General features: G+C 41.8%; 3 protein-coding genes across 6 annotated transcripts in view; 2 read left to right on the top strand and 1 right to left on the bottom strand.

The window, feature by feature from the left end:
- The window catches only part of WDR33 (WD repeat domain 33), a 71042-nt gene extending 63651 nt beyond the window's left edge, over positions 1-7391 (top strand). The window contains exons 20-23 of the mRNA XM_052803897.1: positions 2719-2885; positions 3014-3106; positions 3946-4131; positions 6920-7391. Coding sequence (XP_052659857.1) covers positions 2719-2885; positions 3014-3106; positions 3946-4131; positions 6920-7152 — 679 coding nt within the window. The 3' untranslated portion in view covers positions 7153-7391. The remainder of the gene's footprint in view (positions 1-2718; positions 2886-3013; positions 3107-3945; positions 4132-6919) is intronic.
- On the bottom strand, positions 482-11986 carry SFT2D3 (SFT2 domain containing 3). 2 transcript variants are annotated; one of them, XM_052803899.1, is made up of 3 exons: positions 10746-11986; positions 7599-7835; positions 482-3083 (listed from the first exon to the last, which is right to left on the bottom strand). In XM_052803899.1, exon 1 carries the CDS (start codon positions 11890-11892, stop codon positions 11209-11211), a length of 684 nt encoding a protein of 227 aa, XP_052659859.1. In that variant the 5' UTR covers positions 11893-11986; the 3' UTR covers positions 482-3083; positions 7599-7835; positions 10746-11208. The 2 variants fall into 2 exon arrangements, with proteins under 2 accessions (XP_052659859.1, XP_052659860.1); XM_052803900.1 differs by having other exon boundaries at positions 7746-7835.
- A 1726-nt stretch (positions 11987-13712) lies between these two features.
- LIMS2 (LIM zinc finger domain containing 2) overlaps positions 13713-27264 on the top strand; it is a 37301-nt gene continuing 23749 nt past the window's right edge. Inside the window, exon 1 of one of the 3 annotated variants that reach the window (XM_052804813.1) lies at positions 13713-13926. In XM_052804813.1, coding sequence (XP_052660773.1) covers positions 13916-13926 — 11 coding nt within the window. In that variant the 5' untranslated portion in view covers positions 13713-13915. Of the gene's footprint in view, positions 13927-20041; positions 20154-27264 lie in introns of those variants that run through there. The other 2 variants (XM_052804812.1, XM_052804811.1) reach the window with 2 other exon arrangements.

The following is a 27264-nucleotide window of genomic DNA, read 5'->3' as shown; positions in this document are numbered from 1 at the left end:
TACATTCCTTTTACTTTGCATCTATACAGCTCTTCTTTTAGCTATTTTCTACCTAGCTCTGTAAAGATGTACCTTCCTTTTGTGTGAAGAGTATGAAAAGAAATGAACAGTAACTAAAAGAAGGTAACAATTAAAGCCATTTTAAAAAAGTAAAAATAAGAGAGCATCCAAGCTGAACAGTCTGCATTATAGAATTCTAAAAGACATAGCAGACAACACTTAGAAGCTCAGTAGAGATTTTAAAATCTTATACTGGAAATGCTTAGGGACTGGAAAATATTTTATTATGATCCCGATTTTTAAAAAGGTTTCAGGAAGAGAGTCCGAGAACCTTGTGACCTGTAAATCTGACTTCTGAACTAAGAAGAGTCTATTTGTCAGAGTACAAGTGTTTGTACAGAGTTTGGTTTAAAAGGAGTCAGCACAGGGCTATAAAAGGCTTGTTGTGCTTGTAAACTTAATGAATTCCTTTGAATGAAGGTGAATTAGGTGCCATTTACTGCAGATGCTGAGATGAACTTAAGAATCCCAACCACTCATTTAGCTGACTTGGTTTGGAATTTAGATTGTAACTGGTTTGAGCAAGCATGAGAGGGAAGTGTGTGTATGTGTGTTTCTAATTTCCCGTCCTTTTCATCCCTGTCCTGTTCTTACTCTACCTGTGCATATCAACATGATGCTTCTACTGCAGAGACCTGCCTCTTCCTGCCTGCTAATCTGCAGAGTGTGTAGTTCTGTACATTAAGGTCCTAGGCCTCAAGGAGGAAGATCTGAGAGCAGTCAAACAGGAACTGAGCCCTATGCAAGGCAGGGTTTTACATGTGACTGATATGAAAAAGTGAAAAAGGATATACATAACGCAATATTAGGAGCTGTGGCTATGTCAGGCATAGGTATGATAGATTTCAGAATTTAACTGTGTCTATAACATTGCTTGGAAACAAAAGGAAAGGCCCTATTCCTGCTAGCTGTAGGACCTTGTGTTGCAAATCTTGGTAATTTACAAGCTAAGCAGAATCACACCATGTCAGTATTAAAGTGGGAGGCCCTCTAAAGAACATCTAGAGGACTGTGCTGTTTCAAGGCTAAACAATATTGCTATGTGGTTATTTGAACCATTTGTACCTGAAACTGTTCAGTTTGTTTTCCCAAGTCATCCAGGTTAATGTAAAATGGTTCATTGTCCATACACAGCACTCCCTCCATCCACTGTTGTACCTATACAGGCACAGCAGCCTCCTCTCTGTATTGTGTTTGTTTTCTGGGAGGTGGAGACAGACCTATTGTTTTTAATTAAAAAAAAATGTAAAAGTTTAAAAATATTGTATTGTGTTATGACTACTGTTAAAATATTTAAATTTGTAATTAAAAGGTTAATGTTGTTAAAATTCTAAATAAAAGTATCTAAAGTTTTGCTTGTAATAGGATGCACTGTGTCGTTAATGAGCTGGGGAAGGGGATGTTGCACAAAGCCAATGCCATCTGACTATTATGGTGGTTAGTTTGGCCAGTGTGGAACTGGGAATAGAGGGGAGGCGGGGGGCATCAGTGTGAATGGGCAAAGAGTGCTCTGCATTATCTATGCTGTCACTGAGGGGTGGGCAGGAGCAGCGTGGGGTTGCACTGTGAGGATTCCTGAACCAGTGTGCCTGCACCACCTAAACATCTCACCTGTGCTTGCACAGAAACTGGGCTGTAAACTGAGACAATCTTAACAATTGGTGCTAGTGCACACTTTTGGAGTTGCAGTAATACACAGAACATGTATGCACTTTTACAAGCACTCCAAGTGTTTAAACTGGTAATGTAAAAAACAAAACTACAAGTATTCATGCAGCCATCTACAGGCTTACCTGAAATAGCACTGACAGTTCATTAAGAACTATTCTCCTCTCTGAAGACCTCTGTTAAAACCCCAGTGTGATACTGGAGGAGCTATATATACTCATTTAAGATGAGATGCAGAATCCAATCATACCAAATTACTGAAGATGCCACGGTACTTACTAGAAGGAGATTACCAACTTTAGTGTCATAACTACATTTCGCAAAACAAAATTCTTCATTACTGCAGTTGGATAAACTGCTCTTCAGGTTGTAGAATGCCACTGTGCACGCTGTTAGGCAATCATCATTCCTACAGAGCCAAGTGCAGTCTAGATTCATTTGCTAAAATTGTAAACTTAGAAGAATGAAATGAAACAGAGAATGTTCTAGCCAAAGAATCCCAAATCAATAGGAATGAGATGCTGGAATGCTTTGTTATAGCCGTGACTCTCACTGCTTGTATTTTTTCAGGTTGTTTTTATCACTAAAATGGAAGGGAAAAAAGGGAAGGGGAAAGTAAGACCACCACAGTTAAGGGAAATTCACTTAAACTTTTCCTTACCTTACCTTATATCTATCATCACTCACTGATTGGTTTTCTTCCCCCTTTTCATTAAATGAACGCAGTATATTTGACAATATTTTTCTTGTATGAAAAACCAACACAATCAACAGAAGGAAATATGACAGAAAATTACAAAAATGAATAAAGTGCTCAAAGGCAGAAAATGAGCACTTTTCCACCTACAAATCCTATTCTAGTAACTGTATGTGCTATACTATTAAGTAAAACAGTTCAGAAATTAGTTGCTTATTAAAATGAAGCTGACTCAAGTTTATCAGTCTAAATTCTGCCTAAAAACCACATTTGTACCATGTTTTTTCTTGTAGCTTCAGAAGAGGAGGACCCTCGAGACATGAGGGTCGGGGACCCAGGGGGAGAGATGGCTTTCCTGGCCCTGAAGATTTTGGGCCAGATGACACTTTTGACTCTCCAGAAGAAAACTCAAGAGGAAGGGACCATGGTGTTCGGGGGCGAGGTCGTGGTGCTCTTAGAGGTGAGGGTAACATTCTTCCACACAGAAATGCAAGAATAAGGAAGCAGAGATATTTCTTGGGCAAATTACAGTATTTTCATGAATACAATCTCTTCTCACTCCTGTCCCCTGCATCTCTTACTGCTCAGGAGGCCGGAAGGGTTTACTTCCTACTCCAGATGAACTTCCACGCTTTGAAGGAGGGCGGAAACCAGAACCCTGGGATGGAAACAGAGAAGCAGGTAAAAAATTTGGCGAGGTTTGTTTTAGATAATAGACAAGACTTCTACAATATAACCACTTACACAAAAAAATTTTTTTAAAAATCACCTCTTTTTCCTGTACATCATATGCTCATTACCAGTCTTTTTCCACGAGAAAAGCAGAACGTAGTTCTTTGGACTTTTAAGTTTAGGAAAAATGAACTGTACAGAATTTAACTGGCTCTAAATGCAACTGTCTCACTGAACAAAAAATGATTCTAGCCTTAAGGTCTTAAGCTGAATTTTTGTACAGCCCAGAACTGCCTGTTGTTGTCACCTGTGGATGACTGAAGCATATCTCGTGGCATTTTTTTTTAAATGTATATTAATGCCAATAGTAATCTTTCTCTTGGATGACATCTTCTCTATTGTTTGCAAAAATAATGTTTTCAGCTGCCTGACAGCTTACTGGTATTTGCATCTGTATTACTAATGGCAACCCCAGATGGGGCAAAACTTGAGTTTTAGAATGTCATGGAAAAAATGAGCACAAATGACACATGAATAAATGAAGATGTGATTGTCTCTAAAATATATGAAAGTATTTTATACTGAAAAGAAAACTTTAGATCTGTCACTTCCTTCTTTCCCATCATCTTTTAAACCTGTTTTACCTTTAGCTTTCTTACAACTTATTCATCTCCTGTTTGCTTGTTTGCCTGTTGGGATGGGGGGGAAGCTGTATGTAATTTTAACTTAAAATTGTGTGCCAAATAGTGTGGAAAGTATGTAAATTTATGTGACTGCCTCAAAAAATGAGGAATAATGATCAGATGAACATTACTTTTTATCCTGTTTTTTTCCTCTTCATGCTCAAGGTCCTCGTCCAGATCACCCTCCTCATGATGGGCATTCTCCAGCTAACAGAGAACGTTCTTCTTCGCTCCAGGGCATGGACATGGCCTCATTGCCACCACGTAAACGTCCCTGGCATGATGGACCAGGGACCTCTGACCACAGAGAAATGGATGCTCCAGGTGCACCTCCAGAGGAGAGGGGCAAAGGTAAAAAGCCCCTTGTATTGAAAACCTTAGGTAACACTGGCACATTCTTCAACAGTAGGCTTATCCAGAATTCCTTATCTGTTCAGAGGGGATAAAGCTGAACTGGCAAATATTTGATCCTACCAGCTATGAAGCTGAAGACCGATCTTACAGGAACATAAGAACAGAGGGATTTTCTGGGACATCAAATCCAAATCTTCCGTCCAGCATCGTATAATCCTCTTCTTTATTGTCCTGTTCAAAAGCAGTTAGGTTTTGGCTCCCTGTTACTCCAGTTGGAAAACTCTCATTAAGAGCTTTTTTTTTTAACTCTAATTTTCAGAATATTTATTTGTTAATATTCATGCTTGTGCTAGTGTCCTTTAAGTCAAATATCTTTCCTGTCTCAGTCTTCATTCTGTTGGACTTAATGAACCCTGACTTCTTCTAAGTCTTTCCTAACGAGTTCTCTACTTCTAAGAGTGTAAGCATGGCCATCCATGATCAGACCAGAAGTCTGTAAAGCTCAGTAGCTTGTCTTCAACAATGGCCAGTAGCAGGTATTGAGGGAAGTGTTAAGAACACTGTAAGTCTGTAGTGATATGTCCCTGAAATGCTCTCTAAACTTATGAAGATCTGTAGTTCAGTGACTTACTGAAATATTATTTTTATATTTAATGGTTTTTGACAGTTACCTTTTGTGTGCTTCTCTAATTGCTTTAAGAATCATATAACTTTTGACATTGACAACATCCATGGACAGAGCTCGAAAACTTAACTGCAGTAGACTGTGCCATAAAAAAAAAAATAAGAAGGAAAATGTTTTTCTCTTGTTTTAAGCCTATCGTTCATTAATTTAATTCAATGATGTCTTGTGTTTTAATTGGAACAGTTGAAAGTTGATCCCTATTATTTCTGAATGCCACCTCTGATTGCATTGAACTCTACCATTTCCAACCTGAATGAGCTCTTCTCCAAGTCAGAGCTCTGATCTCTTTAGTTGTGCTCTCTGGGAAATTGTTCTGTATCTTTTACTATCCTTATTACTCTGTAAATACTATTTTAATTTATCCTTTTGGAAATTAAACCGGGTAACTAGGAATTGCACACTCTATTTAGAAGTGGTTTAACCAAGGATTTCTACAGTTCACTTGGTTTTGTTCTGTTTTCTCCATTCTTTCCTAGTAGCTACTCATGTCATATTTCCCTCTTTAAACAGTCATATGGCGCTGTCATGCAACGAGCTACGTAACCCACAAAATACATTCTTTTGGAGTTAGTAGCTGTTTCAGAGCCTATTACTGTATATGGCATTGCCACAATCATCCAGGCTAATAGCCTGGCACCAGTTCTTGATCCTTTTTCTTCTTCTCAGGATCGCTGCTGTCTTTTCTTTATGTTGTCTTTTTTTTAATGTCCTCATATTGACTATCCACTGTTAGGTAGTGATCAGTGACAGAGATCCTTCTCAGTTGCTTCCAATTGCTGAGCTGCCAGCATATAGTTTAATTTTTTGTTGTTAGACCACTACTGCACAGCTTTGTCTTTGATGCCACTGAATTTCATTCCCCTTCTCTTATTGTTGCCCTAAAGCTCATTTAGTTTTAACTGAATGCCAGTCCTCCTCTGCATGGACTGTATTTCCAGTGTCGTATCAACAGTTTTACCATTAGTTCACAGATTTTTTTAATAAAACTGCTCGTAAACTCCCTCTGTATCGATATTTTTCCTTTCAAAACTGTATGTTGTGTTTCTCATTTAGCCAGCCATCTTATCAAATCTGTAAGGATTCCTTTTCCAGCTTCAATAATAATTTCTGATAACTCCATCAGATTCTTTACTGAAGTCAAAACAATTGTTAACTACCACACTTCTTGCACCTAGACAACTCATTAATGTACCAAAGAAAGTTTAGAACAATGGCAGAAGGCCTGATAAAACAGTACTTTTATATATATGGGCTGTGTCACCTTCAGTTGTGTTAGTAAAGTCATTTGAAGATTAAAACTTCATGAATTATAAAGTCTGCTGAACAATTTGGTCTCTATTTTACACAGAACCAAGCAGAGTCAACAAAAAATCACTCTTTCTAAACTGGAGCAAAAATATCCTAATTTAGCTGTAGCACGTGTCCATAAAGCACTGTTACCATTAATTTTTTTCACAATACTGCTTGTTATTTTGAGCTAATGACTTTTTTTTATGTTAATTTACACTATCATTACTAAAAAGATCTGTGAGAAGTAGAAAATCCTCTATTCCTGGCAGTAAGAGCTCGTGTAGTTTATGTTCCTGGTTAGTACTAAAATAGAGCATTTTTCCATTATTTCTAGCAAAAAAATGGAACAAAACAGTAATGTTACTCATTGTCTTCACCACCAACCTCAACTGATCCATCAGTGCAATGTCTTTGTTTAGGAAAAAAAAAAGTATTTTGCAATAAAAATATACAGAGGACCACAGATGGTGTTAAAGCATAAGAATTGGGTATGCCTGGCAGTTTTGAGGACACCATGACTATCACTGTTCTAACTTACTTCATTTAAGTGACTGCTGATTCTATCAGATATAATCTCCTTTAATTACCAAGGAATTGGTTGATTGCTGTCCATCTTCTGGACTGTAATGGAGACACTAAATCTATGTAAGAAAAATTGTATAGAGGGAGGAAGCATAAAATTACAGGTCTCAACTACATTTGGTCTGTGAATGATTATACCACAGAAGAACTAGCTAAATACGTGGTTATGTCTGAGAAGAGGCATGGCTTAGACTTCAACATCAGTAACTGATTGTGCTTCATTTTTAGGACGAGGCAATTCAGGACCTTCACAGAGAGCGCCAAAATCTGGGAGGTCTAGTTCTTTAGATGGAGACCATCACGATGGATTCCACAGGGATGAAGCTTTTGGTGGAGGCCCTGCAGGAGGCAATAACCCTTCTCGAGGAGGAAGGAGTGGAAGTAACTGGGGAAGAGGCAGTAACATGAACTCTGGTCAATCAAGAAGAGGAGCATCTAGGGGTGGTGGACGAGGCCGATAGAAGAGGCTTTGACTGGGTCACACCCAGTCCTTGCTGGACAATATTTAAATAGACTGCTACTCTGGACTCATAAAGTAACCCTGCAACACCATAAACCTGGATTCTTAACTGGGATAACTGAATGTGCATTAGTTCCTAACAAGGGTCTTTTCCTAGATCAGTTGACTGCTACTAGCTGCAATATTGTAGCTAGTTTTCTGTTTTGTTCTCTCCACCCCTGTTTTCCTCGCCTTCTTTTCCCTACTTTGTTTTGTGAAGAGCTGGAATTTTTTTTAAGTGTTGTGAGACATGGAGCACCTCCACAGATTTCAGTTCACCTCCAGACAGAAACTTGTTTCTATATGTACAGTTTGTCAGAAGAGTTACATTGTTTTTGTACGAATACAGATTGTAATTTGCGCAAAAATTAACAAAAAAATCAACACAGTGTGTGATTCTTTACTCACCTCTTACTATCAAGAGGGTTGTCTTTAGGCAAACTTGTGTATCAGATGGTGCAACAGAACTACCTCCTGAAATCTCAACTGTTTAAAATACTAATAGCTGATTCCTAGTTTTTTGGTTTATCATGTATAGAGAACTTTCATTTTCACCTTTAGCCACAGCTGGCTACAGATTACAAGTGGTGCTGATGTTAAAATTCCAAAACACAGGAAATCACCGTTGCTTGCTAGTCTACCATCCTGAAAGAGAAAAACGTGGAACACCATTTAGAAAAAGTTGTCATAGTGTGTTACAACCTAGACTGCTAGCAAATTAGGCATCATGACAAATATTGTCATTCTATGCTTCACCTGAGCAAGTCAAGTATTTTTGTTCAAAACAGCATCTGTTTATAGAAGTTGAGGAAGAAAGAAGTTTAGCAGCTTGATTAATATGGATGCATATGCTTTTTACTCCAGAACATGGTTAGTGGGCATGGATGATGGTTGGACTCGATGATCTTGAAGGTCTTTTCCAACCTAAATGATTCTATGATTCTCCAATGGTTGTAGGATGCATTGCTTAAAGATACGGGTGTTCAGTAGTTTGGTGCATTCAAATGCTGAGGTGCAAACCTTCATAGTTGATCACTTTCATCTCAACATTTTAAAAGTATCTTTTTATTTAGGATTTTGCTTCCTAGTTTTACTAGGGGAGGGAAATGAGGAGGGGGTTATTCCCATTTCCCACATTTCATAATAAAGCTGCTTACCAATCCTGAGTTTCTGTTTTCCCCATAAATCATTCATATTAATCATCTCCAGTCACCAGGTTATCAAAAGGCTCCTTTAATACTTAAAGCCTCAATGAAAATTTTATCACGTAAGTACATATTCTAAAGCCAGCTCTCAGGAAGGTCCTACATTAAAAGTATAGGATATAATGTATAATGAAAAATATCACTACCAGGCTTCCCTTCCCCTGCCTTGAATTTCATGTTATAATAGTTGGGATAATATGGCAATGCAGTTCTATAGCGGACAAGGCTACTGCAACAACATAGCGATACATTGCAGTTATTTTATGTGACTTCTCATATGGTCTAATTTACTAAAGACTGGCTCAAGTCCTGATGACCTGTCTTATTTAAAGAGATCATAGATGCTTAACGGCTGTTCTCTTGGTTCAGTCAGTCACAATTATGGGGTTTTTTTCTTAGTTTTTAATTCGTAGTGGCAAAATGGCATTTGAAAATTATAGTAATTAACTGATCATTAGCCTATAAAATCCTTGTCATGGGGCTCTAGAGAGACAAAATGGTCTTAAAGGAATTAACTGGGAAACAGCTGAGATGCACCTGATGTGACACAGTTTACTCTTGGGGGGGGGGGGAATTGCTTCTTACCTCTAGCTGAGGTCACTTTTGATATACGTCTGGGAGTTAGTTTTAATGATAAATACCAATGATTTAATCATTAGCAAAGGGGAAAGCTTGCCCTTTTTTTTTTTTTAACAAACCCTATATATTTTTAAGGGTCTGAAAGTGACTTTTGTCTAATAGAGTATGTGATTTAGAGGATGAGCTTTAGTCCTTAATTAAACCACAGTCCTCTACCAAAACAAGTTAGAGTGCACCTAATATGAAACCCAGCTTTCTCTGTCTAGACAAAAGGGAGTATGGTGCTCATTTTTCCTCTGATGGTTGGTTAAATCCTTAAACCACTATGGTATTTGGTGTTAAGTAATATTCTTCATCAAGGGGCAGCTTTTTTAATTAAGTTTTGAAATATTCCATGATCATGGAATATGCACAAAAAGTTGTAAGAAAACTGAATAATTAGCTAGCTTTTTTATAAAATCTTGGAAGGTGAGAGCATAGCAGAAGAGACAGAAGAAGGTTCCCAGTCTGTGATACTGTGACCTGCTATGCCTAGAAAATGGACAAAATTACTTAATGGGAATAGACTTCTGTACTCTTCAGGTCAAGTTCTTTTACCAGTCCTGCACACCGAATCCTTATGCTCTACCTGCTAGTTTACAGCTCCACCTTGTCTAAGATTTGTTTAATTTGATACTGCTGTTAGGAATAAAATTAATTTATATACTACAGCTTAGAAGTTGTAAAAATGAGAGAACTAATTTAATGTTATTCAGATAGCTCTGTTCTACATGTTTAAGGAAAAAAAAAGTGACCATTAGTGGAATGCCTATACTGACATTTGATACACAAATAGTTTTATTAAAGCAATGTATGTACATTTAAATACCCCCATTTAATAATTTCAGTTTAATTCAGAGTAAGTATTAGGTGAATAAGCTAAACCCTAAGTAATTATAACAGATAAATATTGCAGTGTTTGGCTTTATTTTGTACATGAGGCACGTATACTCAGTGAGATACTCAGGCTCTGAGGAGGTTAGGCCTGGTAGTCCCATTTATCTGCAGTAGTGCAGTATACAGCCCAAACTGGAGTACCAAGCTCTCAGCAGGGACTGTCAGCCTAAATTCAGCACCTTCCTAAGGCTGCTTAATTTCTGCACTGAAACAGAGCTGTGCTGGCTGCAACAGTCTCTAATTACTAGCAAATCTATTTTTGAAGGTCATGCTGTGACAAGTAAGCAATTCCCGCCCAAGCTGAAAAAGCAAAACATTTAAAGTTCTAAGAGCTGAAGCTACCCTTCTAACACCCAAGTATTTGCTACCTTACAGCAGCTGTAAGGCAGCAATACCTGCAAAGGCCAAGGCTCTTAACTAAGATTAGCACCTGTCATCCTATCATCATGCAAGACAACTACCCTTACAGTTATGGGTAGTCTTTGTGACCCACAGCCCTAGGAAAGTTTGTTTCACTGACTGGATGGTATTTTAAAAGTGTTTTTTAGAGAGAAATGCAGTTCAGTGGACACGGTATTCATATTCACCCCTGATCGCAGGTGGCTGATGACTGCACTATGCAGTACATGTTCAGAGTGTAGGGGTCAGCAAAAAAATGAGCCAATAGCAGTTAACTACTTTTGAACGTTCACCCCCATGCTTGATCAGATTTTGCTAAATCGTCTCCGTGTTTCAGTGTCAGTCAGCCCTATGCACCTCAGCTGTTAAGATACTTGCTTTTCACGCAACGGGCAAGTCAATAATTACATTTCATCGGCTCCGTACTCTCACTCACGTTTTGAAGTAGGCTGCAGCAGCCACACGGTCCTATACTGGAGGTAGGAAAGCAGAATGCTGCCAGCTCCCACCCAGAGCCGGAGAGACTCCAGACCAAGGCTATCGAGCTGACTTTGCAATAAGGCAAGATCTCATCCTCCGGGACGGCTCGGCAGGCTGGCACCAACACCGTTACACCTGAGCACAGCAAAACGAGTCTAGAGAGTCACCGGTACCGTTCCCGGGTGCCAGCCGCTGCTTTTCTTGCTCAAGAACTGGTGAGGAAAACCCAGCAGCAACGCGAAGGCGGTGGAAAGAAGCGCGCCAGACGGCGCCATCCTCATCCCCGTCTCGGAGCAGCGTCTTCGCGCCTCGGCCGGCGCCAGCCCGAGTCTCCCAGTCCCTTCGCCCGCGTCCCGCCGGGCTGTGGCCGGTCCCGTCCCCCTCGCCGCGGCGGCGGGGGGCTCGCCCCGGCAGCGCTCTCACACCGGCAGCGCTTTGCCGCGCCGGCGCAGCGCGGCGCCGAGGAGGCCGCCGAGGCGGCGAAGGCCGGCGGCTCCCCCAGGCAGCGCGGCCAGGAGCGAGGCGGCAGCGGCGCCCAGCTGGACAGCGGCGCCCAGCGCCGTGAGGAGGGTGCTGCGCAGCCCCAGCGCCGCGTAGAGGGTGCCGCCGAGGGCGCCGAGGTAGAGGAGGGAGCCGCTGCTTGGCTCCCGCAGCAGGCGGGCGGGCCCGCGCAGCAGGGCGGCGGCGCCCAGGGCGCAGAGCGAGCCGAGGGACCAGAGCAGCGCGAACTTGCGTGCCCGGAGCAGCAGCAGCGGCGCGTACAGCGCGGCCAGCCCGAAGCAGAGGGCGGCCAGCAGCAGGCAGAGCCCGCTCCCCGCCAGCCGCTGCCAGCGCGACAGAGCCGGCAGGCAGGGGTCCGCCTCGGCCGCCCACGGCCAGCCCGAGCCCGGCCCCGATCCGGGCGCTGCCGCGGGGGGGGCGCTGCGGCCCGGCGGGAAGGGGTTCAGCGGGCCCAGCCAGGCCCCCAGGCCGCCGCCGCCGGTCCCCGCCTCCTCCTGCGAGCAGCCGGCGGGCGGCGACGCGGGGACCGTGCTGGGGCCGCCGGTGGCAGCGGCCTTCGACTGCGCGAGGTACTCCTGCAACTGCCGGCCCAGGTCCGCCATGGCGGGGCCGGGATCCGCTTCGCGGGCGCTACAACGCGCCGGCCTCCACCGCCACCGCCGCCGCCATCTTGCGGAGTAGCTGCATCCGGGTTACCGGCCATCTGGGGCGGCCCGCCCTCACGTGGTGCGGCGCGCGTGAGGCCGGGAGGGCCTGAGGCGGGCAGCGAGGGGCCGAGGGGGGGTCGGGGGGCGGCAGGCCATCTCCTTGCGGTGCGGGCCCGCTTTGCGATCTGGGACGGCTTCTTTTCGCCTGCTCGTAGTTTTAAAGGAAAGGCAGATTTGTCTGATAAAAGGCGCAGGGAAGCCTGTCAGGCAGGGGGTGCCCAAGGCGGCCTGGAGGGGGGTTATGTCGCTGCTGGAGCAGGAGCCTGCTTCAGCTGCTCCTAATGAAGTGACTGAATGGCTTGGCAGCTGCGAGCAGTAACAGTTTACGGTTTCAGCAGCTGGAGAGGAGATGGTGTCACATTCAAAATGTAGATTGGTAAGAGAAAGATGATCTCTGAGGTTGATACAGCTCACAGGTAGCCAGCCCCATGGGACATAGCAGGCCAGAGGAAGGATCTCCCAGGGTGACGGCCCAGTGGCTGGGATGTAGCTCAAGGCCAAGCACTGCCCTGCAAGGTGCTCCACCCGACAGCCCTGGTGGCACCTGGAGTCTCCTACTCACACTTTCAGTCCAAGTAATCTGCTTCTCTCTAAAGGAGAGCCACAAGAGTAGACACACATTGACACCCAGAAACCATTACAACAGGAGAGACTAGAGATGCAGAGAATGACTAAGAGCTTGTCTATTACTGTGCACTCAGCCAAATCTGTTAAATTGTTGGCTGTTTATTAATAAGATTATCTATTACCCTTTCCTCAACCAACCGTTAAACCAAAATAACATCTAACTTAATTCTTCGCCCTGGTTTAAATAAGTGAGAAATACATCAAATGCTAATTTAACCTGTATGATTCTAAATGTTTACTGCAAGGCTGAAAAATGAGATGTTTGGACACCGGGAAACAGCACAGGGTTTCCATCATCAGTCCCAACAATGCAACAAGCTTGCAACGATATCCGTAGCAATGGTGAGTCACATTGCACTAAGCTACCTTACAAGATACAGATAAAGTTTGAAATTGCTTTTGGGCAGAAGCTCCCTGTCCCATTTGGTGGATCACTTTAACATTGATACATTATACATTGATACATGTCAGAGAACATAAAACTCCCTGAGTGCTCGGGACAAAGTTTGATCAGCAAGAAGGGATTAGACATTATCAGAAAATGTCGCACTTGGAGGGGTCCTCATTAGGGAGCGTGATCTCTCTTCCTTTTGGCAGCAAAGGATGCCATCTAACCGCTTTCTAGAAGATAGCCTTCCAGACGTGTCTTCTGCTGCCCTGAGGGGAAAATACGGTGCGAGGTTGTTTTCCCCTCGCCTTGGGGACGTGCAATGAGCGTAACAGCCTGCCGTGGCAGGCAGGAAGCGCAGCTTCTTTGCCCACAGGAAAAAATTTTACGTCAATGAGGTGCGTGTGAGATATAACTGTGCACCAGCTAACGGCTTCATGATGAAACCGAACCGTCACCGTTTCCCCTCTCCCTCCCAGGCTCATAGTAGCTGCCTAAGTGTTTACGACCAGGTGGGGGGAAGCGGCTCCCGGGCAGCCCAGCAGCAGCTTTGGCGGCGGGGCAAGGGCAGGAGCCGTCCCCCGGGACCGCCGGGTCCCCGCGCCACCGGGAGACGGGCGGGAGGCGGTCCCACTCCGCCGCTTCGTTACTCAATATTTCTTTCCCTTTATAGGAAAAGTATGCGCGGGGCCGGGGCCGGGGAGGGGGGGGTGCTGCCCTGAGTCACCGGGGGCTGCGGCTCCCGCCCACGCCCCGGGGGCCCGGGCTGCCGCCGGGCCGGGGCGGGCTTTCTGCTGCCCGCCGGGGCTCGCTGGGGCTGGAGCCGCTGCTCCCAGCCGAGCCGCGTGTCCCGCCTCGCAGCCCCCTCCGCCACAGCCCGGCGCCGGCCGGGGGCGCGCCGCCATGACGGGCAGGTAAGGCCGGGGAGGGGGAGCGCAGCCCGGCAGGGGAGGCCTGGGGAGCCCGGCCGGCGGGCGGGGGCCGGTCCCGCGCCTTGGCCCCAGTGGGCTGTCCCTGCCTTCACCGCCTCTGTGGCAGGCGGTGGAGGGTCGGGAACAGCTCCGGGTTGCCCTGGGTAGACCGATGGTGTGCCCGGTAGGAAGCGGTCGGGGGAGAGGACGTTTTCCTCCTGTGAGGTTCAGGCGGAGCAGGGCACGCTCCGGCCGGGGGAGGCCAGCTGCCGGCAGCGCCGGCGGCTCCGTGCGATGGTGGAGTCGGAAACTTGACCTCGTGGAAGAGCAGAGCAAGGGCTGTTCCCGCTGTGCCTTACCCCTGCACGGGGACACAGCCAAGGGCGGTGGGAAGACCAGAAACAGAGTTGGGAAGGAGCAGTTGTGGATCTGAGCAGTGTCTGCCCAGTAGCCGGGCTCCTTGCAGCCGGGTGGTATGGCTCAGGCGCTGACAGCCTTGCTCCCGCTGTGCCCCGCACCGCCGCCCCGCACTTCGGGGCCCTTCTGACTGATCTACGCGCTGCCCCTCTGCCCACACATTCAGTCTTCTCTTCATCGAGCTGGCCTTGGAGTTACGTGTTCAAGGAACTGTTTAAATCTGGAGCTTGTTTCTCCTCCTACGCTGGCTGACGCTGGAGAACTCTGTAAAGTCTCATAATTGACAGATGTGAGAAAAGCAGTGGGGAAAGCATTTACTGGCATCTTCCGAGGGTTTGCACAAATGCTTTAGTGTCTCCGATCACTTTGTTCTCCCATCTGTAAAATAAAACCCAGATGTTATAAAGCAGTTTGTGAAAATAAGCTTGCTTTTGTAAAATGTCTTGAAGATGAAAAGCATGAAGAAGTAATATTAAAATTAGTGGGGTGCTTTTTTTAGGATAGTCATCCTCCTGAATCCTACTATCATTATTGTACTCCTGAAGCACTGGTCTTCATGACTAGGAATACTGAAATGGATCTGGACTAGTTTGTGTATAAGTATTCATTTTTCTTTTGTGTAAGGTGTTGATGTTTGTATTATGCAGCTTTTTATGATTATGCAATGTAGATCACATTTGGTGGGTTATTAGGTAAAAGAACATGCTGAATAATTGTTACACCCTCATTTATGATTTGGGTGAGTTATTTTTGCTCTCTGTAATGGTGAATTGGTGTTGATCGGTGGTTGTATGTGCTCAAAATGCTTCCGTTTTTTGTCTCTTGTCTCTAGATTGCTTTGTCTTTTCTGTCTTAATGGTCCCTTTTTTGTTCTTCTGACATGTGAAATAAGTGTGTATTTACAAGTTTACATTCATATCCTTATCTTAAATGTTCACAGGTCATGGGTACCCATGCAGCTCCCAAGTGGGGACAACATGGGGAGCACCTGGGAAGAATTGTGGCTGTATGAACCCAGCTGATTTTATTTTTATAGAACTGTGGTATAGTACTGTTTAGAATGACATGTTTACCTCAGGTGAAATCACTCAGCTGCAGAGGACAGCGGGAAATGCCAGTAGGCAGTAATCTTTGTTGTCTTCTCTCCATGCTTCCTCAGAAACCTGCCTGTTAAGGTTCAACACTGTATTCAGTGAGAAGCTCTGACGTGAAGCATGAGGCTTGGTAGGGAGTTCCAAGGTAGTTGAGATGCTGCAGAGTGTGCAGTTCTTCAAAGTAATGCAGGATTTCTGTCTCTTTTCCTCAGATGTACTTCAGAGGGTTGTTAAAATGAGCAGGCCTTGGCTGTAGCTTTTGAAAAGGGAATGTAAGTGTTATTTAATGTTTTCAGAAATGTTTGTCCTGGAAAGTTTGTCAGCTATGAAAATTTCTAAATTCCTCTCTGCTGTTCTTCCTAGGACAGAATGATTAACTGTTCTATCGGAGACGTTTATCATAGCTCTAATTCAGCTGACTTTTTCTTTGGTAATAGTGTAGCATTTAGGGTAGCAGTTTCCCAGCAAAACAAAACCTGTACTTTTCAGTGTCTATGAAGCATTGCACTGCTCAGCACCTTGCATGACTGATGCCGTTTGACAAGCACCGTGTTTAGTGTTGTTTTCAGGCTGGGACAGACCCCTAAGTCATTAGAAAGGATTCAACATCGAGAACATACTTCTTAGATCTGCCTACAGGTCACTCTACTGAACTGTGGCCAGATGTTGTTCGATGTTTGTTATATGGTAGTTCTTAAAATCTGTCGACATTGTGTAATCAACTGTTCTCCAGCTTTTGAGATTCAGGGGTTTTAGGGTTCCGGAAGGAGATGAACTGTTTCACAGCTGGAGCATCCCCACAGTATCGATCAATGGGAACCTTCCAGAGGCAGGAATGTGACAGAAATGTGCCTCTGGTCTTGAAACTGTTGACACAGGAAAGGGAATGATTTTGTTGTGTTACAGTGTGTTAAAGCGAGGAAGACTGGAGAACATTAAGTGCTGATAACATTCTTTTTCACTTTACCTTTCTTGTCAAATGGAAACACAAAAGGACTCACTTCTAGGTACTGTGATTACTGACACATTATTAGTAATTAAGATAGATGAAAAATAACTCCATTTTCGTTTTTAAGTGTTGTGTCCCATTTAGGTGCAGAGGGTGTCTCCTGAATTTAAACAACTGCAGTAATTTGATTTACTGATTTTTAGCATTAGGGAAAAATATCATTCCAGAAAAATACAAAGAAGGATGTGCATTTCTATGTATTCATAGTAGAAAATTATTAAAAATAGGTGACTATTTAGCGCATTAAATTCAAATATTACATGTATCACAAGTTACATTGTTACAATGTGATGATCATGTTTTGTTAGAGAAACCTGATAAGTAGATCATTGGAATTTGCAAATAGTAGTTCTGACTGCCATGTCTTGGCTGAGCTATTTTATTTCTCTGTGTCTTGATTAAAGTGGCTATTATAGCCCCTAATTTCAAGAGCAGTCTGTGGTTTAACGGGAAGCTGTTAACTTAAAAAAACCCTAAAAAATCACCCTTTCTATGAATATATCTGTTCCAACTAAGATCTGAAGATAATAGGACAGAAAGAAACTAAAGAGATATATGTATTTTAGTTTTATTAAGTTACATGTTGTTAAACTACATTTGGAAATAAACTGTATAAGAGACAATGTGTTAGATATAAAAAGAGTATGTTTCTAAGCAGCCTGTCTATATTTTGCAGTGTTGAGAAATACAATTTATGTGATTTTTGGTGCCTTTAGAAGTACACTGTGGTACTTCCTTACCAATAAATAAGTGAAGACTGCATCTATAATTTGTATTTGATGTGTTTAGTCCATGTCTTCACATTGTTTTTTGCCTTTTCGAGGATTGTTGGGGTTGGGGGACGGGGGGGGGTTGGTTGTTGATTTTTTGTTGGTTGGGGGGGTGGGGGGTGTTTTGCTACTGTGTTTTGCCCTGTTTTCTTTGTTCTTTGTGATGGACTTATTTCTAAGAAAGAGGATCAGTGAATGACCAGTGAAAAAAACATTGTCAAATGCCCAAAGTAGAAAATAAACCAGAACTGAAGATAATTTCTCTTAAGACTTTACTGCTGTGGTGTTGATTAGAAAAACATAAAGGTAAAAAACTGCCTGTGCTGTTTTATATTGCCTTTAGAAATTAATCTAATACAAAGCCTAAAAAAAATGTTTCCTAAGTGCATGTTTCAGGGCATAATTATTTTTGTAAGAATTTTTTTTTATCACTATACTCGGTCTAATTGGGATCTGGATACGCCTATGTACTTCCTGCAGTCAACAAAAGAAGAACAGCTGCCTTTACAGATACACTTATTGATTGTTCCTAATCCAGTTGAGGTAAGAAATAAGAGTATATTATTTTTGATTAGGCTAGCGTTTGACTAGATGCTTTTTAATTCAGTAGAGAGCTGTTGCTGTGTATGTGCTCCATTTTATGAAGCAATTGCAAGTAAAATGGTTTGAAGGAGGAGGAGGGAGTATAAAGGTTGATAATACTAAGAAAGGTTCTTGGCGCTGACTAGAACGTACCTGCATCAAACTAAGAGATGTCACATCTCTGAATTATAAGCAGCCATTTCTACCCTTCTGGGTTGAAAAATGTGTTTTTAATCTTACTATCTTTCCATCTCAATCTGCTCTCTGAGGCTCTCTAGATAAGTTTTAACTTGTTGGAAGGTCCTTAGTAGTCTGTTCTGGGGACATAGAGGTGCTTCTCTGAGGAAAACTACTTGTTAATGCCTAAAAGAAGTCTAGCTGCTTTCTTCTCTGCTTTGGGCCGGAAAGTAATCAGCTGTAAGACTTTGGCATCGACCCTGTATCTTAAAAGCAATCTGTCAAGAGGGAAAGAAAAACAAAATCATGCATTTTCACTCTTTATGTGTGAGGCAGCAAGAGAGGAGTGAGTGAGAGAGCTTGTGTTGAGGGATGGCAAGACAGGATGGTTATTGTTTTGATGTTTTTTTCCTTCAACCTCCTCATCTTCCCTTTAGAAGAAGAGAGTCATGCTTTCCTATGGAAGAGTGGTTATTTGAAAACCAGTAAAATCATGTCGTATGAATCAGAAGGGTAAAAGCTTAGATGTTTCAGAGAGAAGGAGATTTTTAGCTAGATTGCTTAAGGGAGATTGATGTGGTGATTTAGTATCTTGCTCTGTGCTAAAAGTAAAAAGATGATTTAATATTACATTTTTTTATTGCTCTAAAATTTAAAAAGTCAGAAAAACCCCCAACATGGAGGACATTTTTCTTTTTCTGTTTTGTTTACACCATAAAATAGAAATGGATAAAGCACACATGCAATCTGAAAGAAATTATAGTGGCAGATTGGTGTCAAAGGTCAGGAGCCTGAAACTCCCAGTGACATGTGGGGTGAATTGTAGATTTTGAGGTTACTGATTTCTGGTTTTGAAAGTATGATGCTCTTTATTTGTGCCTGTTCTGCTGGGTCGCAGTAAACCCTTCTGTTTTTCTTTAAAGGACAGAAGGGATCTCTGCTGGTTAATACTAATTTAGTAGTTATGAAGTCATCACTTCTACTTCTCTCTTTTTTTTTTTTTCCTCTATAGCTTGCCAGGCTGCAGTCATGGAATATATTTCACTCTCATGCTACAAAAATCCTCATTTTTTTATAATTTACTAAAAAATAATTTGTTGGTAGTGACTCTTGAGATGTTTTTTGTGGTGATGCTGATCAAATGACACTGACTTAGATGGTCCCATCCTCCACTCCTTTCCCTTTTTCCCTTTGTTCTCTTAAAAACTGACTTCTGTATTCTCAAATTTTTACTCTTTCTACCCCCTCTATGCTGGGCCTCAAGCCATTTGTGCTGTGTGATACTTTTTCTCTCTTGCAGGGGTGGTGGGTGGCGAGGCGGAGTGGTAGAAAGGGTGAACTCCTGTTAGAAGGCCCTGTTCAGTTCCTGGCAGGGAGCTCTGGAGGCTGGAATGCCAAGTATGTTCCTTCTCCCTGCTTCCTGACCCTCCGCTGCATGCCACTTCTGCAGGATGGAGTGTGTCCAGAGAGCAAAAGTCTTCATGCGTTTGTTTCTTGGAATACGCTTTATTCAAATGGAAGGAACAGTTCTGTTTTCAATGTCCTTAAGACATTGCATGATGCAGCAGCCTGCAGGGAACCACCTTAGAGATGCCAGGGTCAGATACTTATCTGCAGTAAACTAAAGCATTCATTGTCAAGAGATCTAGTAATCCATTTTGCTTTTCTGTATTTCTCTGTTGCTTTCATCAGAAAGTCGTCTTGAATTAAGTGGATTAATTATGTGAAGACTCAGGATTTTTTTTTTAAATCTCAGTTATGAAATTTATACAGATACATTATAAAAGTCTAACACAGAATGAATTGCTGATGTGTGCTGACTTAAACAGGTAATTACTAGTGGAATACAGGAAAGAGGTTGTCTGATCTTTAAGACTGCAGCAGAATGGCAGACTAATTGTAAGAAACAATGGTCGAGCAGCGGTCTATGTATCCTGCTTTAACTCTTTTAAAATGTAAAGGCAACTCCCAAAAGGAAGGTGACTCATTGAATATCAGTGTTGTTAGTGTTCGCTCCAGTTGTCTCTCTGCATTCCCCTTCACAGTGGCATTGGGTGCCATGGCTGGCCTGAGACTTCGGGGGCTGGCATCCTCCAAACTTTATCAACGCCGGCAGGATCGGCTAAGTGGCACAGGGTCACTCCTGAGCAACAGGACAGATACAGCAGCTGGGATACATGGGTATGTCTCTGAGATGAAGGGAATGGTATTGTTGAAGCATTTTCCAGGATTTGATAGAAGTTTGGTTTTGGTGGTGGTGGTATTTTATTTAAAGTGGGAATTGTCTGCACACGGCCAACTGGGGTGAAGTCTGTTTATTTTCATTTCCAAGTAGATTACAAAGGAAAGGACTTTCCTGATGAGAAAGCTTTCAGTTTTTAACAATAACAGGAAAGCAACAATGGAGAACCTTTCCCATTTTGAAGCACTGTACTAGACTGTTCAGAACCAACATTAGTGCTAGTGTTGTTAATGGTGAAGTACTTAGGCACTGTGGCAATAAAGAAATGGTGAAATGCAGTAATTTTTCAAAATTTTGATAAATTTCTACTGTTCCATGATTTTTTGGGCTCAGTCATCCATTTCTTCACCTATACTGTTAATAGCAAGCTAGTTGATTTTAGTTTTTGTAAGTAACTCCAGTCCAGCAGAAACTGAAGCTTCAAGTGTAGCTGCTTCTTGAGATTATTTATAACATGTCAACCACAGCTTCTTAAATCTGCCCAGACAATTCCATTGCTTGATTTGATCATTACTTTTCCTATGCTTCAGATTAAAATTTTACTTTACTTCTCAATTTTCATTTAAGTTAATTTTGGGCAGGAGAGAAATTAACAGGAATTAAATAAAACTTAGTTTCTTGCATTTGGGGAGAACTGTGAGCTGCAGCAGCAATATGGTATCTGAAGTCTGTGTCACCGGGGAGAACAGTGAGCATGCAGGAGAAGAAGTTTTTTTCTAGCAGTCAGAAATTTTGAATTTCAGTCTTTTCTTAGCAGGAGATAGACCTCATGCTTACCTGTAGCTGAGCAATTGGTTTGGCTTCTCAGTTTGAACTGTGGATCCCTCACTAGAACCCTACTTTTCCCACTATTTTCCTTTTAGCCTATAGCCATTAGTCAGTTGGTAAATTTTCAATTTTTCCTACACAAAGTTGTGGGTGTGAAAGTAAGAGAATTTAGTGAGGAGCGGAGTAAGAAGGTAGTGAAAGAAATGGTGATGCCATTAAGTGGAGAGAATGCTGTTCAGGAAGAGTGAGAAGCATAGAAGGGACCTGGGAAAGAAAAGAAAATAAGCATTGAAAACAGCAATGGAACACAAACAGCAGAGTGTGAACTGAAGGTAGGAAGGATGAGGAGGTAAATGCCCAGACATAGTCATCTCACATTGTCAAAAAGTAGTTCGCTTTCAGCTATTTAACTGTGTTTCCTTGTAACCTGTAAGAGCCTTCCAGAAAGAAGGTGAAGGCACAGTATTTTTTTCCCCTGATTTCAAATTATTATTTCTAATAATTTTTTTCTGAGTTTGTAAACACAACAGAGATTTTTCAAGCCTTGATTTTGTTTTTTTAGAGTTTAAAACTCTCTCTTAAGTAGATGATCTGCTATGCAGAAAGAATGCTCTTTTCTGAGCAGCATGTTTATAGTACTCAGCACTGCACTAGGATGTGTTTGCAGGAGAACATGGTTAGTTCTCATTTGCCTTCTATGTCAGCTAGATTTCAGGAGCTGGAGCTTGGTGTTTGGAAAATGCTTATCTGTGTGAGATCTCTCTTTTTAAACCTATGCTATTAAGTGTGCTGTGTGAAGCTGCTAGAGGACATGATCTGAGCAGCACTGGCATAGCAATGCTGACAGTAATGGTTCTCCAAATGTACTGCATCGGGCTTGGGCAGATAAGTCTGGGAAGAGTGGAGTGGGGTGGGGAGCTCGCTCTGAATCGGAACACAACTAGGACTAAAGGGGTATGATACTAGGTAAGAGAATGGTCAGGGGCTGACACTGTGCTGTGTTGAAGGAGAGAGGTAGTGTATGTATTGCTGTGGTGACACGTGTACAGAGCAAGGCAGACCATGCTTGCATATAAACTATATGCTGGCAGAATTTTTAATAAGGCCAGGCGGGTTCGGAAGAAATAAGTTTTGCAGGTGGCAGAGTGATTTAGGGGGGAAATGTCTACATAGGTAAATTGAATACATTTTTGACATCATGGTTCTTGAAGCAAAGTAAGCATAAAGCCACATATTTTGGTTTTACTCAGCAGGTGAGAGTGCTGCAGATTATAATCTGTTTGGGCATTTTGACTCCTGAATTATTTGTATTTTATCCACAGTTTTTGACCTACTGATAATTTTTGCTTCTCCCTCCTGATAGGCCCTGATAGTTTATGTCCTTTCTTGAGACAAATGAGAGTAATCCAAAAGTAGTGTTGCTGCTAGTTGATGATAATTGATGAACACATTTGGGAATGATCTGTCTTATCAGTGCTGGTAAACAAACTACACATTTTAGCTCCTTTGAGATAATGGAATTGAAGAAGAGAAAGATGAAATGTGTGTAAGAAGTTATTTATCAAATAGACATTGTGGGTGAAGTGGTACATGCTTGATAATAAAAGGGTGTTTTTCCTGTGTAAGAGCTATAATCTCTTTAAAACCTTTATGTTGTTGATGTTTCCCTGGGCTGAGTGAACACTGCTAAAGGTATGTCTTTCTAAGTGATTGGTCATGGTTTACTGGAAATAAGTAATGCATTGCATTGGGAGGGACTACCAAGTACCTGTGGCATAAGATTTTTTTCTGTGTCAATACCAACAGACTTTCGTTGCTGCTGCTGGTCTGAAAGGTCTCCCTGATTGTGGCTTCTCCTGCAGACCAACCATATGGACATTGTATTCTGTGAAGTGCATGAAGGAGTGGAATTTCTTTTTTAAACCCCTGGTTTCTACTAATAGCAAATTGCTATTGCTGGTAGGCCAAGGAGAGATGAGGAGCCATAAAGATTTTTTTTTTCCATATTGTGGCCACAAGTTGCTTTTTTAAGTTTTTCTTAATTCTGGTTATCCCTGTGTAGTAAATAAGAACAAAAAAATGTTTATTTCGTTGAGAGATTGGGGGCTGCATGGTCAAGGAATATACACTGAGAGAAACACTAATCATTTCTTATTTAGCTGAAAAAAATATTTAAATAGGGAATGAACTGAAAATTCAGTATAAGTAGAAGGAGAAATGCTGAAAATGTTAAGCTATGCACATAGTTTTATCAAATGCACAACAAATCATACATAGAGCAAATGGGTATGTTTTTTCCTCCAACATTTTATGACAACTTTAATAATAACCTTAAAGAAGTTAAATCAGTCTGGGAAAGTTGTCCAGATAAAAGTCGATTGCAGTAAAGTGATTTTGGAAGAATGATACGGGTAGTTGAGGGCTGTTTTTCAGCAGAAGTTCATGAACTGGTACCCTTCCTCTTTCTTTTTTCTTTAGATTAGTCATTATCTGTGAAATGAATCATAAAGTCTGGTATTGTCCCGGCAAATATTTTTATTTTGTCTTTGTCAGCATTAAGGATTTAAAGCCACAAATCCTCAACCATGCTATGGGGATGGGAAGAAGCCCCTCTCCTGGAGTGCTCTGATTTTTATCTTCGCTACTGGTATCTATGATATACACAAGCTTTCTAGGTTTTTGACTTTTCACTATCCTAGGCATCTGTGTGTGTATACACACTAGAAATGACTATGTAAATGTTATCATATTGTGATAACTTCTGTACACACTAGTTTCTACTGGTAGACCAGAACAAGTGGAGAATACCTTTCCAGGATTCCCTAGCATAGGTACAGGGCCTGTCTGCTGAGGTTTGGACAATGCCCTGGGCTCTTGTATACTGAAATGTTGTCTTCCTTTCTTTTTGTAGCATCTGTAAGGTTTTTGGTCATCTCTGTATTAAAGTAGATCTTCATTCAGCTTTATGATGAAAGAGAACTCTCTTTGACACTAAAACCAAAAAGCTTTCAAGACCAATTAAAGAAAACTGATTTTTTTTGACTGGGCTTTTCTGGCAGAAGTGCTCCTTGCGCCTGCAGTTCCTTTCTTGGGCCTGATAGAGTCTGAGACTGTTCATCTGTTCTCCTGGGTGTCTAGTTGTCTGGCTCATTTTGTCCTGCATCCATGTTTAAGATACTGAATTATACTAATGTGAAGGCTGGAGTTTCTGTTCTGCTCTCTTAGCAGTGCAAGTATTAGATTTGCTTTTTTTTCCTCAGCCTGTCACTGGTGCTAGATCCCTGTGGACAAATGTTTAAAAAAGGAGATAACAGTACAGAAGCTGTAGCATTTTAGCCAGCTTTCTTGGTATTTAAGTCCAAACGCACCCCCCCACCGCCTGCTTTTTTTTCCTGTAGTAATACAGGCCCAATTTCCTGAATCTGTATGAGAATATGATATAAAAATATGACATTTGCTAGCCCAAATATATATGATACCATTGTTTTTGGAAGATAGATCCATATTGACTTTAATGATACAGGAAGGTAAAATGCTTTCAAATCTTTCTATAGCACCTGTACTAGTGGCACAGAATGGGTCTCCCAATTAACTTCCAATTCTTGTAAAGAAGGAATTTTTCTCTTTTTTTGTTTTCAACTTGAGAGCAATGCTGATACTTTATAGTAAATACTTCTGAGAAGTCAAAGCATGAGAAGCCCACACCTAATTATAATAGTAGATAACTAACTTCTGTAAACTGGGTATTTTGACAAAGGTAATTTGTTACAGATATGGCACATAATGGTGAAAGATTGGAAGAAGCATTGTTTGAGCACTGGTGTTTTGGGGGTTTGCACAGGACAGGATAACTTCAGGATGTTGAGCTAGTCATGTTTTAATAGCCTTTCCTGTCTTTGTGTCACCAGCTTGTTAAAACAGAGGAAGATTCTGTATTTTACTGAATTGCAAAAAATCAGTGAGCAAACAGAATACAAGCAGCACTCCATATTGGGGACTGTCCTTTGTGGGAAAGATTCAGATCTAAATATCTTATGATTGACACAGCAAATCAAACTTTTGTGGCCACTCTTGGCACCACCATCAAAAGGATGGTTTTACTGTTGCTCTTCCTCTCCCTGTGCTGCTGGCAGAAGTGGTTTTGCATCAGTGTAGTAAACTGAATCATAAAACTGCTCTGAATTAGAACTGTCCTTCCTCCCCCTTCCAGCCTTTGTTAATTTTAACCTTGAGCTAGTGAATAAGTGCTGTTGCTTGCACAAGGAAGAGGGCACACAGGGGTGTGTAGTTGAGGGGGATCAAGAAACTTTGGCATACATGAAAGTAAAACTTTTGAATAAATGTGAAGTCATACCTTTAGGGCAATGCTGAAGTTGCAAATTTTAGCTTGAGTGTGAAAGAATAAAACATCTTAAGTAAAAATGGATGCAAGTCATGAATGAAAAGAGAGCAGAGAGGTAAAGCTCGAGCTATGATTATCAAAGAGCCACAGCTGCTGGTCTGTATTACAGGAGAAATATTGGTCAGGAGCTGATGTGTGATTTAGTTGTCTCCTGTACGGCTCTCCCCAACAAATTTCAGCTGGGTTATAGTTGAGGCAGAGAACTGTGTTATTTTGAGTACAGGCTCTTTTATTTTATTTTTCCCTGGACTAATAGTTTCTCTCATGTATGAGTAACAAGTCATGATCATTAGCTCATTTGCATTGTGGCATTTCTTGGACAGCTCAGGCTGTATCTCAGTCATCTTTCTTATGCCTTTAAGGAAATTTTGTCAGCATCAACCAAGTTCTTCTAGCTCAAACATTTTGAAAATTTTTTTATGTTTTCCATTTCCAAGACTTTGAAGTGCTTGTTCTATGCTGTTTTGCAAAATCAGTAATGATTTTTCGCTGAGTATCATATTCTGTTGTTAAAACAGTATTGGAATATCTTGAGCAAATTCCATAGCTAGGAATTGCACCTTTTGCATCATCATGCATCAGCAGAATGGTAAAGAAACTCTTGGGACTCTTGATATTCTCTTGCTTTTGCAAATGAATGAGGTAAATTAATTTTTTTAGAGTTAAAAATTAAATCCAAAGTTGTACTTCATGCTAAGGGAAGACAGTGAGAACATAGAACAATGCTGCATTTGACTTTCACTAGGAATTTCAATTTCTCAATAGGTTTTTATATTGTTTAGAAGTTAGGCTTTATTGTGGGGTTACTCTATCTTGACAGCCCTCAAATGCTGGTTTCAGAATGGAGGCTTCCGAAAGCCTTATTCTTAGGAGTGAGTCCCTACGTCTTCATTACCTTTCTTACCAACACAGCCATGGGACTTGTGTCAGAATGTCTCCCAGGATAAATATACTCAATAGTGCTTGGTGTGAACTATAACGCTCGTGAACTTGCACCGTGTTTCATACAGGAACATGGCTGTGCAGCTTGCAGGCTGTAATTGTTGCATACTGCCGTTGTCTGGGTGGCAGCTCTCTTTCTTGCAGAGTTCAGCCAGCAGGTAGTTGGTAGTGGCAGCGAATGGGTACTGTTCCTTCCCTAGAGTGCTGTTAAAGTCCATTTGGAGAAAGAAAAAAAAAAAAAAAACCACCAAAACCAAACAAAATCAGGATTTTTTAAATGTCAATTTCATGTTTATAAAGCAAAAAACCCAACAAACACAACCTTAGATCATGCTTTGTTGTTAGTCTGTAGGGTGTAATACTTGCTGTCGTGTAGGAAATTTTGAGACTCACTGGAATGCTGTTTTGCCTGGTTTTCTTCAATAACCCAGAGGAGCTTTTCCACTGATGTTGACATGAGGCTTTCTTAATCATGGCTGTTGGCTAGCTAAAGTCTTGGAATTCGGGCATCAAATTTTTCAAGAGGGAAAAAATACTTGATGGGGAGATTATATTTTCAAGTTCTGGTACACATTTGCATGATGTAACTGAAAGAGTGGCGATTGAAAACTAAGCTGATTAGGTCTCTCGACTTGCTGCAAACACTGATGTTTTTGTGTTGACCTCTTCCTTTGGTAGTCTGTCAGGATAAAAATGTTTCTTTAACCTATGATGTCTGGTTTATGAAATTGCAGGATTTCCTGCTTATCTGTAATTCCGGTCCATGTCTGTTTTTTAAAGGTCCTTCCTACTACAATAAGGAAACAAGTTATAACAAATTTGTGCTAAATTAGTACTCCATTCTTGAAGTATTACCAGCTCTCTTGGTCTTTGCCACCCTTGGAATTGCAGTGGTGGAAAGAAAGTATCTTTTTACTGAGTGGTCACTCCAGGTCACA

The sequence above is a fragment of the Harpia harpyja genome, chromosome 12 (genome assembly GCF_026419915.1).
Source record: "Harpia harpyja isolate bHarHar1 chromosome 12, bHarHar1 primary haplotype, whole genome shotgun sequence".
In the NCBI taxonomy this organism is placed as follows: Eukaryota; Metazoa; Chordata; class Aves; order Accipitriformes; family Accipitridae; genus Harpia; species Harpia harpyja.
This window is presented reverse-complemented; position numbering and strand designations above follow the sequence as displayed.